The sequence below is a fragment of the Strigops habroptila genome, chromosome 6 (genome assembly GCF_004027225.2).
Source record: "Strigops habroptila isolate Jane chromosome 6, bStrHab1.2.pri, whole genome shotgun sequence".
Lineage (NCBI taxonomy): Eukaryota > Metazoa > Chordata > Aves > Psittaciformes > Psittacidae > Strigops > Strigops habroptila.
Genome location: NC_044282.2, coordinates 74,151,798 through 74,165,507, shown reverse-complemented (window position 1 = coordinate 74,165,507; position 13,710 = coordinate 74,151,798). Strand labels below are relative to the sequence as shown.

Genomic DNA, 13,710 nt, shown 5'->3' with positions numbered 1-13,710 from the left:
AGAGGAAGTATTTGTTTAAAGCCACAAATAAGTGCATGAAGGAATGATCATTGGATAATGGGGTCCTGCTCTGCAATTTGTCTGAGCGTGGGGGATGTGTCACCCTAAACCAGAGCGGTTGTGGCCTGTTCTAAGTTATACACTGGAGCAAATCTTGGCTGTTGTGTCGTGCAGGACCTCTGGGTGCCAAGTCCTCCAGCCATGCTCAATGCTGCTTTGGGCACATCCCTTGAAAGCAATCACTGAGGGTGACTGACATAATAAATATGAATCTGTGGGTCTGCACCACAAGAGGGGTTTTGTGTATATTGTATGTGCTATTCACAAATATTTTATATAGAAAATGAATTTGAAATAGAAAAGAGGCTCCTTCCTGTAAATCAGCAACTAAGTAGCAATGTGTGAATGTTGTATATTTATCCTCTTTTAGTGTCATTAAAACTAAAACTCAGTAGGAAATGCCTTTGTCCTTCTACAAAGGAGTTGTGGTTTTAGTCTGCCATGAACTAACACTGTGTGGACCAAGATCTGGGTCCTTCTGACTCCACAGAACTCAATGGGGCTTTGCTGACTCCCCCAGTAGCTGCTGATTGACCCCTCTAATGTACTTCTGAACTACCACAAAAAAAGACTGAATTCAATATGGTAAGAGATCTTTATTAAAAATTTTGTACATCAAAGGAATAACTACTACATTTTTAAACAAGAAATAAGATTTGACATATTACAAAAGGTGTTATTAGTTCTTGAATTAGAAATAAACTTTATGAACACTGTACATGATACATCTGAGTTGTAAGAGCAGGAATAGGACCGAGTGCCTGACAATGGTATAACTTACTAAGCAAATGCACTCAATTCGTGGTATAAAACATAATATTTCTGGAGAAAATAGCATGTTAACTTCTGTCTGCAAACGCTGTATCCCTCTAACCAGTAACTACCAACAGTGTTCTCAGGAGGAAGCGCAGACACACGTGCCCTGCGCGGTGATTTTTCCATTTGGAGTTTCTTTCCTTGTGGGAGAAGTTTTCTTCCTATGGTCTATTTATCTTGGCGGGAGCAGAATGTTATTCCATGGTATGGTTAACACAATCTGCATAGAAAAACCCAATGCCAAACATTTCTCACCATGTCACCTCCAACCCAGATTAGAAAAACCAACTGTGATAGCACATAAATGTCTACAGAAAGAGGTTTTTATTGACTGTTAGCTTTTGTTACAAAGTAGTTAAAAAGAAGAAATACATTTTAGCTTATCAGATAACCATTCTTTGTGTATCATTCATACTATATCATTTATTCTTGTCGAGATTGTCAGTGTAGCTGCATTAGAATTTAAAATCAGAACAACACAGAAGATCACCTTTTAATTGCATGACCTATTTGGCTAGGGAGGGGGTGTGAAGCTTTACAGGAGAGTATGAACATACAGGTCTCATACAAAAGCAGAGTATGTATCTAGTCCAAGAAAGGTAATAAAAAAGATTTAAATCTTTATACAGAAAGTGACAATGCCCATGTTATACTATGGAACACATCTACTAATTTTGAATTACAGGTGTAATGTGTGGATTACAGGTATCGACTTACTAAACAAATCTTGAAAATAAAACCAAGAGAGCAAACTCTATAAATAAAATAGTAAGTGCTTTCTTTAAGAGAGTATTCTTTGGCTGCTTTAAGTGCCAGTGAAGGGTTATTGAAAACCACTAAAATGCATAAGGTCCCACTATTATTGTTAATCTTAACACCGAGCTGGTACGATAATTCAAGCTGTTGACTGTTAACATCTCCAGGTCCACAATGTGTTCTCTTGGTCCTGAGAGTGATTTCACCAGTACAAGCATTGCACTCACGGCGCTTGTTTGCTGAAAGAACAACAAAAAAACCCTCAGTTTAATTCAGTCCAACCTAAAACGAGTCCCTAGTTGCATCAAGAGAGTGCTGGGGTGTTACTACCCTGTAAAAATGCTCTGTCTCAGCACAGAGATACACAATGCAAGTATTCTTTTAACGTTTTGAAATGGCCATGACTAATCTCACACCTGGCTTTGCTGCAGGGAAAGCTTTACCTGAGCAGGGCTCAGAGGAATAAACTGCACTGCAAAATCTGGTCCTGGTTATGCTGACTCTCCTCAAGGACATGGGAAGTGGTAATCTATCCCAGGATGGTCTTTGGTTTTAGCCCCATCTATCAGCTTTTAAAATATAGAGAGAATAAGTAAAACAAGAGACCTAATGTCTTTAACAGTGATGTAGCTTGTTCAGTGGAGGGAAACTAAGTTTGTCTCAATGCTCATGCTGAAGAAGTCATGCTCTCCTTGTAAACACAGGGTATTCTTGCAACTGGTGTGCCTGTTGCCATCCCCATCTTGTACTGCTCCAAAGCTCTTTTCCCAGCCTGGGATCATGCTGCTGGGGAACACTGACAGGCCTTGCACATGGCATGCTGCTAGTTTGTTAAACAGCTTTGTCATTTACAGGTGACAGCCAAAGGGTAAACTCCAGCTCTCCCTTCACTTACTGCATATCATACAGCTGAATCCAATCCATCCACTGTATCCAAGACCCAGCTCCAAGTTTTACTACAACAATAGGAATAACTTCCAAGTAAGCCTTTGTTTACCACAGTCCCTTGCCAGGAATAAACACACGCTTCCTTATTTAAGGCCTGTGACTTCTTGTTGGGTGGCAACAGAAGATTGGAATTGTTAGTCTAAAAGACAGTTTAAAGGCTAGATTGAGATCTAACCCAAAACTAGAGTTGGAGTGGTCTTGATCTTTTTTTAAGCAAATAACTTTGTATTTTGGGGGTAGGTAGGGGGGTTTGATGTGTAATAAATCCAGGGAAAAGCACTGGGGCTTAGGTTATACCAAAACAAGTGAGATACAGGTGAGTAATTCCTTGTTCCCATCTTAAGGAACCATGGTATAAATAGGCAATGCCATATCTTGGTACACTTCTGGGATGTACTATCAACCCCCCATCTTCAGATTTGAAGAAAAATATGGAAACCTTCCAATGAATATATTTCTGGTTGAAGCTTTTTATGCTGATTCTCTTCTCCTGAGTGCAAAGCCATATATGAAGCAAAAAGGATTTCCCAGGGATTTGTAAATATTACAAGTGTCCAAGAAAATCAGATTTCTTCCCCCCAAAAAGCTTCAGAAGCAGATGTTAGGGACACTTTCATTCATGTGGATCTACTTGAGTGCATGATACCAACAGGAAATGCTGCTGTCGTCAGTCACTTGAACTTTTGTGGTTTTCTGAAATAGTTGCAGCACTATGGGAAAATGAAGGTTTGGGTCTGTCAGGACACAAAGCCCTTGTAAGTTACCCTGAACTTCGCACTCCAGCAATCAGTGCCTCATCCCAAGCTGCTGTTGATTTCATTACTTTTTTGGAGAAATGAGAAATTTAAATTGCATATTTTATATGGTTAATATTTTTGCAGCCCAGAACCCCCCTGTGTGCTGGGCTGCACCCCCAAAGCATGAGCTCCTCGTGCTGCTCCCCCTCTGCTGCGCTCTGGGGAGACCCCCCCTGCAGTCCTGATCCAGCTTTGGGGCAACAGCACAAGAGGGACGTGGAGCTGCTGGAGCGAGGCCAGAGGAGGCCCTGGAGCTGCTGCGAGGGCTGGAGCAGCTCTGCTCTGGAGCCAGGCTGAGAGAGCTGGGCTGGGGCAGCCTCGAGAAGAGAAGGCTCCTGAAGGGGACACCTTAGAGCAGCTCCAGCGCCTAAAGGGGCTCCAAGAAACCTGGAGAGGGCCTGTAGGGCCAGGACAAGAGAGAATGGCTTTAACCTGCCAGAGGGGAGATTGAGATGAGCTCTGAGGCAGAAGCTCTTCCCTGTGAGGGTGCTGAGGCGCTGGCACAGGCTTTTCCCAGAGAAGCTGTGGCTGCCCCATCCCTGGCAGTGTTCAAGGCCAGGTTGGACACAGGGGCTTGGAGCAACCTGCTCTAGTGGAAGGTGTCCCTGCCCGTGGCAGGGGGTTGGAACTGGATGAGCTTTAAGCTCCCTTCCAACACAAACCAGTCTGGGATTCTATGATAATTATACAAGGAATCTGTAATCCTCTGCTAAATACATACATATAGCTGTTGGGACAGAGTGAAAAGCATGGAGGTATCTCATTGGAATCGGGGTGTCCCAGGATTGGTAAACATTCATGATCACTACTAGTGTTGTATTAATTTGAAAGAAACGGTTTGATTCTCAATTTTAGAGTTTTTAGGTAGAAAAGTAAAAGGCTTTTTACAATCTAGAAACCAAGCACATTTGAAAAGGAAGACTCAAACAGTTGATGAACTTTGGGATGCTGTGATACTCTTCTGGGGACATCTGATGGCTTTGCCAAATGGCCAGGCACTAGAACACCTTGTGGTGTTATAACCCAGTTGTTTTCATGTCCTGCTCAGGGCCCAACTCCCACCAATACTCACTCTCAGGTAAAACTCTCCATTTTCATTCCCAGACTTGATCCGGAATGTGTTAATGGTATTAGGGTAGATGGTGGTCGCCTGGATCTGGAAGATGTCAGAGGGCACCGTTCGGTCGGAGCGGATGCTCATGTATTTGTACACCACAGAGTATGGCAGCTCCCGGCAAATGGTGTTTGATACAGGGCAGACACAGCGGCTGGAAGACACAAAAGGGTGAAACTGATCGCTGCAAACACATGGTATTTGCTTTCTAATGTGTCTCCTTATGTTGCCTGATGAGGATCATGCTAAAAAAGACTAATCCTTCTCTTACTTCTCAGATGTGAGGACATAGGGCTCTTGACAAGGATTTCTTGGGTAACAGCGAAATCCTCCATGGTAATTCCAGCAAATTTCATCCTCTCTGCATTCGTTAGTGGTCTCGCACTCATTTATATCTAGGAGGAAGGAAAAGGGGCTGTGTCAAAGCAGATGGAAATGAGTTTGCTACAAAACCAAACAGTGTCTTCAAAACAACCACCTGCTTGTCTGTTCAAACCCAACAGGTTCCTGTGTTCTTTACCTGCTCTTCTGGGGCCTGGCTAGAAAGGATTTTCCCTATGCAGAAGTGGGATAAATGTGTTTGAATGTTCATTAAGTCTGAAGATTTTTTTTTAGTTGATTAAAGATACACATTAATCATAATACAACTGTGGAAATAGTGTAAAGCTTTTAAATAGCAAAGTACGATTTTATAGCAGAAGATACCTTGTAGACAGAGGACAAAGGTTTTGAGGAAGAATTGTGATTTTCCAGCTTTTCTCATTTTTAATTGCCTGACTTTCATGGTATAAATGTTTAGTTAATGGCTACATTTTAACTAAAATAGCTTTGAAAGGAATAAGGAAAACTTGTTTATTGTGCCAAGTAGAGCTTCCTTTTTTGCCTGGGAAAATAACTCTGAATGGAAGTTGGAACTGTCAGACTCACACTGTATTGATGCTCTATTATCCTGTCAGTGCCAGAACCCCACTAGCATCTACCTACATGGTCTCCTGAAATGAACAGTCACAGAAAGGGTTTAGTCATGGAAGGCACAGATTTACGTGGTCAAACTACCCCACCATGTTCAGTATCAGCTGCTGGTCTTAAGGGAAAGAAATTTATCTGGATTTTATACAAAATATCAAACTTATTTACTTCCTCATCCCTTTTGCCAATAATTAGCACCTATTTATTTCTATAGATAATGACTGTTAAATTCTGGATGACAGAAGCAATAGTTCTTGCACTAAGTATGTTGTTCTGCAATAATCTCTAATAAGATACAGAGACATTTAGCACCAGTGAGGAAAACCCAGGCTTCAAAATTCTGGCATTTGGTGGCACAAGAACATTTATTTTCTAAGCACAGATTATCAAAGCTGCTCAAGTCTTGCGTATTATTTTTCTCCTGTTATCAGAAGAAGCATCTTTCATTTCTACTGTGGCTGGAGTAAGGAATCTCTATAAAATGAAACATGATATAAAGGCATGTTTAGTGTCTGTAAAAAATGGTCTAATTTCCTTTTCCAGAGAGATTTATCTCTGCAACTTAGACTCATACCTAGACATCCGAGACCAACTTTATCTAAAGGTTGCAAAACCTGACACTTTGTCCTTGGAATCTGAAGGACTGAAGAGTTTGAGCTGCAGGATTCAAGTAAGAATTAATATAAGAGATGCAATTAATCATCAAATGCTTTATCAACATACCTTTTTCTAACATAATGTCATGGGATATAAATATTTAGATAGGAAGCATTCTTAGCCTTGCCTGAAATGATGTTACTAATGCAGTATTGAGGCTGCTAAGCTGAAGGCACTCACCTTGGCAGGTTCTGCTTCCTACTACCTGGTATCCTTCAGGGCAGACACAGGAGAATTTCCCTGGTTCATTGACACACTGATACTGACATATATAACTTGAGGTTCTGCATTCATCAGTGTCTGCAGAGGCAGAAGAGCTTAAAGTTACTGGTGTCTAACATTTAGCTTGTTACAGAACTAAATATAGTGACTAAATGCTGGTTCTAACAGGGAAAGAAATGAATTCTGTCTAAGAGGAGTAAGTTATCAAGGCCCTGAAAGGTATTGCTTAACACCTCAAAGTTGCAAACAGAAGGGCAAGTTCTGCTGGTGTTTTATCAACAATATTGAGAACTTGGGATTTGAGGAGGCAGAAGCTAAGTTTAGACTTCAGAACAGGTTTGGGAAAAAAAGTCTTGAAAGAATTTGTTCTTTTAGTATTCCAAAATGTGGTTACTTCCACAAAACCCCACAGATGGGAGATTAGTTAGTAAGGCAAAAATATTGCCTTTGTACTCGTGCCCTACGCTAACGGAGTAGCTCTTTGGGGAAGAGGGGAAGGCCTCTTTTTGTCTTCAAATAACAATCAGTGTGTACCATTCTCTTTTAGTTTTTTTTTAATCCTTGTGTAACCATCAGTCCCTTGCTAGAAAGTGTAATGTGAAACAGAATTGAGCAGTATATGCCATTAACTGGAAATGAGATTAAACCTATCAAAACTAGGGAATGGTTTGGAAAACAACCCAACTCCCTCCTACTGCCTCGGAGGTTTGAGCCCAGTTCTTGGTTCCATGTCAGGGCTGTCCTTGGAGGCTGCATACTTGCTGCTCCCTGTTCTGTTCACTTGCAAATAGGATTAGCTTAAGAAGCTTGGAGAGGGAGCATCTGTAATAGCTCTGTTGGTTGTTTAGCAGGGCAGTGGTAAACCAAAAAGCCCTCTTTGGCTCAAAGACTGGTAGAAAGGATATTGGCTTTACGGGTGAGATCATCATGTGTCCAAAAGGAGATTAGAGAACCCCTGTGGAGACTCTGGCAGAGGAAATAAAGTGTTGATTGTATAATCATCAGGAGACGTGCTGTTTGGATACACAGGCTTGAAAGCCCCTCAAAAGCACAATTGTCACTTCCTTAAAATCAGAAATGGGAGGTTTTATTTTCAGAGGAGCTCAACAACACACAAACTTGCACTTGTTTTTGGTTTGCATTCCTTTCCGATTCATTTCATGGTCATCAGCATTAGACCACACACAAGTCCAATGAGTTTGTGAAATAAGCATTCAGAAGCCTTATTCTTCCCAGCTGCGGTCTGAAATGTAGTAATGTCTGTCCTGCTTTGCACTTACTATTAAAGAGAGATACCCATATCTATGTGTACCTGAGCACAGCTACTAAGGTGTGCGTTAACAACCACATTTGGAACACAAAACCTAAATGTCTTAAGGGTTTTGGCTACAAACTGCACCCACAGGGTGGCTCCACTTGAATTATATCCGTTAGTTCACAAAAAGACTTTGGGGAACATGATTTAAAGCAAAAAATCCCTCTTCCAAGACACACAAATTGCTTACCTTCACAGTTGATTCTGTCACTGCTCAGCTCAAACCCTGGATTACACTGACAGATGAAAGAACCCAGTATATTGTAACACTGTTGTGCACATGGGTTATTGGCATCACATTCGTTGATGTCTGAAAGGAAAAGTTACAGATCTTGATCCTGTGTAGCTGGTATAAGGCTGATTAAGTGAGTTAGCCCTTAGTCTGGGTCTATTGCTTAGCAGGAGCTCAGTTGACTGTATCAATATAGATTCTGCATCACTGGAATGTCAGATCTATGCTTTACATTCCATGTAGCAAAATGAGTATTTTTCCAGGAATGAGAGTTATTCTAATGTGTGATGGATTCTTCCAAAAATGTTCAGTGTGGCTATTAAACTCCACATTCCAGCCTCTTTTTTTCAGGTATGAAATGCCAAGTGTCTATAAATAATTGATATAAGGAACACATACTGATAAGAGCTCTCAGCATGCAGTGGTTAAGATTTATTGGAGCTATTTATTACTCTTAAAATTTGCTCTTTTAAATTCCATTACAATTATAACATGAGCCTTTGAGGCCAGTGGAGTTTTGCAATGCTCAAAGGCCTAGACCATATTGGGGGAAGGTATGTTTCTATGCTGGGTTTTTTCCATGATGTGCCCATCCTGTGAACGTATGTGAGAACACTGGTATGAGAAGCAATTTTTAATGGGAAGTTTATATAACTGGAATCAACTCTGGAATCTATAACACTTGTTTTCATAGGCTGTTGACTAACTGCTGCTCCTCTGTTATTTATTCTGTGTGTTTTCCCTTCTATTCCTCCCCTTTTCCATTCATATTTGTGTTTATCAGATATAACCAGTAGAGGAGAGATGCATTTGAAAAGATCTTGAGCTCATGGGTTTTGTGAATGCTTGTTGATGTCAGCAACCCCCAGTCATTCACAGGTACAACTAAAGACTGAGAAAGATGACTAAGATCAGGCACTAACCCAATGAGGAAGATGTTAATTCTCTATATTATGAAATTCCTAGTCCTGAAAATGAACAGGAATAGGGTAAAACTGGTTACAAGAGTTTTTTCTTCCTCCTTTTAGTTAATTTCTGGCAACAGTGCAAAGAATGTCCATCATGACAATGCTACCAGAAGGAATAAATGAGCTAACCAAGCACTAAATAAGCTAGCCAAAGCCACAGCTCTGTTTTCCTTCCATGAAACATTGACCTGCTTTCAATATATGCTAAAGTTGTAACACCAGTGCAATCGGTGCAGTGTCAAGTACCACTTCTGCCAGATGACTGTTGCAGATGTCAAAGTCTGTCCTGATGCAACAACCATTCATTTACAAATTTTCTTCTTTAGATTTACTTCACCTTTCCTACTAGGAGTATGTCGTCTTAGGCTGGGAGGCCAGCAAATTGGAGAAGAGGTGTTTTGGTGAGACACTTGGTGAACTTGAAGCTGTCATGGATTTGTGAGTGTAACTGCAAGAATACATCTTGCATTTGAGCTATGGGAAGGGTCAGATAACCATGTGGGCAGTTGTTACTTATGTGGTGTCCGTGGGCAATTTGTATCCTATCATTTGGTGGAAAAGAGCAATTCCTCTCTTAGACCTATGCTGTGTGCCAAGGATCGTGATAAGATATGGCAACAGTTGGAAGTAATGGTAGAAACTTGAAAACCCAGATCAATTTTTCTATCTATATAAAAATACACATATAATATAGATTTTTTTTTTTTTTTTATGTATAGCCATAAAGAACTTCTGACATCTCCATCACCAGTCTCTTTGTGTTTTATGGCCATTCTCTCTGTACTTCACTAGATAGTTACCTTTTTATTATTACTCTAATTCTTCTAAAACAGAATTTGTGATTTCAAACTGAACAGCAGTCTTAAAGTTCTACTGCAAGTTTTCCCTTAGTGTTTTGCAACTAAGGGAGGATCGCTTCTAAAGGGTCACTCTTAGTGACCCTGGTTTTCATTTTTTACATTGCTTTATAGACATTCTAATGTGACTTAGGTGCTTTATTTTCTCACTACGCTTATCGTGTGCTGAGGATAATTCCACTAGTGCAGAGGCATAGCACTGCTTCTCCTGCTTTCCAGTTCCAGCCTTTGTTGCATGAACTGGGAATAATATCATGAAAGTCAATGATAAAGCAATCCACCAGAACTGAAAGAATAATTAGATCTAAGATTAAATAATGAATGTTAACTCCAGGGTTCGAGTTGCCAAACTAGATGCTCTTTGAAAACCTGCTATGCCAACAAAATATCAGGTTTTCAATAAGGCTTCAATTTCCTCTCTAACCCTCCTGTACTTGTTGGATCACTTGCAGGAGAGCCTCTTGCTACAGCAACTGGTATGTCTTACTGTTGAGATGTATTTCCTTTAAGTGGGGATGAAGACACTTATATTTCAACTATGGCAAGTCATGTGTCACTATTTGTCTCTAGACTGAGTGAGCTCATGTGTAAATACGTGCAGAGGAGTTCTTACCTACTCAGGTCTTACCTACACAGGTGTGGTTGTTGGATGCTAACTGGAACCCAGCATTGCACTGGCAGTAATAGGAACCAGGGGTGTTCACACATCGATGGTGGCAGTACGGAGGAAGGGTGCACTCGTCAACATCTGAGTTACCAAAGGAGAGAGATTAGCTCAAATGGAATCATGGCAGTTCACTGCTGCTGTCTGGTGTCCAAAGAAACTGGAAAGTTAATGGCACTTGATTAGAAGCAGGGGTAGGGGAAAGCTTATGTGAGTGAGGTACTGCTGCTGTGGATATTAACAGGAATATAAGGCTGTATGGAGACCTCAAAGCAGCCTCCCAATATCTGAAGGGGGCTACAAGGATGGTGGAGAGGGGCTCTTCATCAGGGACTGGAGTGATAGGACAAGGGGTGATGGGTTCAAACTGAAACAGGGGAAGTTCAGGTTAGATCTAAGGCAGAAGCTCTTCCCTGTGAGGGTGCTGAGGCGCTGGCACAGACTTTTCCCAGAGAAGCTGTGGCTGCCCCATCCCTGGCAGTGTTCAAGGCCAGGTTGGACACAGGGGCTTGGAGCAACCTGCTCTAGTGGAAGGTGTCCCTGCCCGTGGCAGGGGGTTGGGACTGGATGATCTTAAGGTCCTTTCCAACCCAACCATTCTATGATTCTATGATAATTTTACTTTTTCTTTTAGAAAACCTGTTTTATGCTGATTGTCTTCCAGCTGCTGAGATCAATCCACATTCCAACTTCATTTTCTATTCAGTTCCACAGTACTGCTTAGTCTGGTAAGCCCCAGAATGTTCTGCTTTTCAACCAAGATTTCTCCTGATCAGACATAACACCGACCAACACAGTGAGTGTGGTTTGCAGCTCTTGTTTTTCCTAAAAATTCCCACACAGAACTCTTAACATGTACTAAATCTTTTCAGCTCCATTAAGAACAGTCCAAGTTTTCTGTACAAGTACAGGGGAATGGTGAGGACAGAAGATTAATGGGCCTGAAAAAGAAACAGGTTGTTGTGCTTCCCCAGAAACTGGTTTGCTTCCCAAGAGGCTGCCTCTGCTCCCATTCCCCTCCTTGCTTCTCCTACCCACCTTCCCATAGAGCAGCACCAGCACCTCCTGCCTGTGCTCCCTGGTGCAGGGGAAGGTGATCAGACTAAAGTTGGTGCTATCTGAGGCAGTATTAACTTTCCCAGTCTCTCCTTGCAGCTTAGCCCTGGAGTTGAGGTGGAGCAGGCTGCCTTTCCAAGTTTCAGCATTCCTAATGTGCACTGGAGCAGGGTTTTCACCTGTGAACCATACAAACTGTGCAACAGCCCATTCTTTTACCTCTGCATTCTACGAGGTTTCCTTGTGTTCCGGAGGAGCTACTACCTCTGGTTTTGCCTGGAAAACATCTTATTTCCTAGGGCACTGATGGTACATGTATGTGCAGCAGCTGCCTTTGCTTGTGGCCTGCTTGAGCTCGGTGAAGAAATCCAGGCCATGTTCTGTACATGTACACAATGGGAGATTTCAAAGGCTCAACCCTCAGACAAATAAGACCAGTTTGCTCTGGAACAAAGGCAGGCACTTCCCATATCCATGCCAGATCTTGAGTTTCCTACTTCCAGCTGTTTCCACCATAGATGTGTTTAAAAAGAGGCCAAGGCTTTTTTTTTATAGAATGAGGAAAGTGTTTGTTTTAATATCAAGTGAAAAAATAATCTTTAGAAGTTAACCCTTTCTGTGTCAGATCCGTAGTCACTGTTCGGGGCTGAACTTAGCAGAGGAGTCTTTTGGATGGTTCTGAATGAAAAGGCTCATGCTGGAAAATTCCTCCTATCCATACAGTAGCGACTGTCTCTGTAACTCTTGTTGCAGGGAGATATTTGGAAATAGAAAAGGAATAAATCAGGAGGCTCAGTAGGTCTCATCCATCCTTGACTTTTACAGGACTAAGCTCTACAAAGTGCTGTTTAAAGACCTCATTATACAACGTAGACATGAGCAATGCTTTGCTGCTCAGGCACTGCACTTGTGCACAGAAATGCTTCCAGGATCTGACTGTAATTCAGTGGGAGTTTTCCTGGCGGGATTAGGCACATCCATGCTAAGCATTATCTAATCAATTCAGCCAAATCTTCACTTTGAAGTAATGCTGGAAAAGTTCCTTCTATCTGCAGCCCTGTGTTTCAGAAAGGACTAATTTTGCAATATGTGAACAAGCAAAAAAAGAATCAAAAAATTAGTGAGTTTAGACTAAAAACACTTGTTAGAAATGAGCCTTTTTCTCTCTCTATCTTGAAGCCAAAATAGTCTGGAAAAATTTCTTTCAAATTTAAGAAACATTTCCTCCCATATGGAGAGCCTCCATCAAGATCTGGCCCCAGGAACATTTTCTGGCAAAGCGGTTATAAAATCCCCAAAGACAGGCTTTATTCTGAAACACTGACAGTCCAAAGGGTAGGGATGGACTTAGAATTTAGGTCAGTGTGTGATATGTGACACAGGTGTTATTCTTGGTTTTGACCTAAATAGGAGAAGGGAATTTTCACTTTCCAGGCATCTTCATATATAGATTTTGGGACATAAAGGTATTCACATGGAGATGTAAGGGTGTCTTGTTGTGCTGCTTCTCTTGAGTGCCATATAACATGTCCTGAGCGACTTTCAGTTAGTACCATGGGTCTTGACACTCAAAGTGCTGTTGCACAGCAGTGATACACTTTACCTGCTCTAAACATAATCTAGATAAAACCCAGATATTATAAACCCTATCAATGACCTATCAAAACTCTTCCTCTACCTACATTCCAAACTGCTCATCTGACTCTTGCACAGAGAACTGAGAGAAATCAGACACATCTGTGTTTACAGCAGTTTGACAGTTCAGGGGCCTGATCCATGTCTCTTAGGAAAGAGATAAGAACTTTTGGGTTGATTTTGACAGCCCTTGGCTCAGAACCCTGCAGAAAGAGCCATGCCCAGAAACTGAAGTTAGTCTAGATGTGGACTGAAGCTTCCCCCGTTTCCTTCCTGCAATGACTACCTATAGCCTTAGCAAGGCTTTTTGGAAGAGAATATAAATAAAAATCAAAGAATTCTTAAGCACTTTCAAGTGCAGGATCCTGAACACAAAGAGGAGAACCTAAAGTTCTATTGTTCCTCTTCTGTTGAAGACATAAAAACCCAAATGCTTTTTTCCTAGGCTGCATAAAAGCAGTCTTGTGTCTTCTAAGAGGCAGTCTGGAATATCACCTCATGATGTATATATTTGCTTCTCTTATTTCATAGGTTTTTATTATCTCTGACAAACCTAAACTTTAAGGCTGCAGTGCCTATAAAAGCAATTCATCCATCAAAATCATGATGAAGGAGGTGTTAAATAAAGGCTGAAGGAGGAGTGC

At 41.4% G+C, this 13,710-nt stretch overlaps 1 protein-coding gene across 1 annotated transcript in view; it reads right to left on the bottom strand.

The window, feature by feature from the left end:
• Positions 1 to 636: 636 nt before the first annotated feature.
• Positions 637 to 13,710, bottom strand: part of EFEMP1 (EGF containing fibulin extracellular matrix protein 1) — a 51,046-nt gene continuing 37,972 nt past the window's right edge. The window contains exons 6-11 of the mRNA XM_030490501.1: positions 10,340 to 10,459; positions 7,845 to 7,964; positions 6,298 to 6,417; positions 4,763 to 4,886; positions 4,450 to 4,645; positions 637 to 1,871 (exon numbers count right to left, since the gene is read on the bottom strand). Coding sequence (XP_030346361.1) covers positions 1,713 to 1,871; positions 4,450 to 4,645; positions 4,763 to 4,886; positions 6,298 to 6,417; positions 7,845 to 7,964; positions 10,340 to 10,459 — 839 coding nt within the window. The 3' untranslated portion in view covers positions 637 to 1,712. The remainder of the gene's footprint in view (positions 1,872 to 4,449; positions 4,646 to 4,762; positions 4,887 to 6,297; positions 6,418 to 7,844; positions 7,965 to 10,339; positions 10,460 to 13,710) is intronic.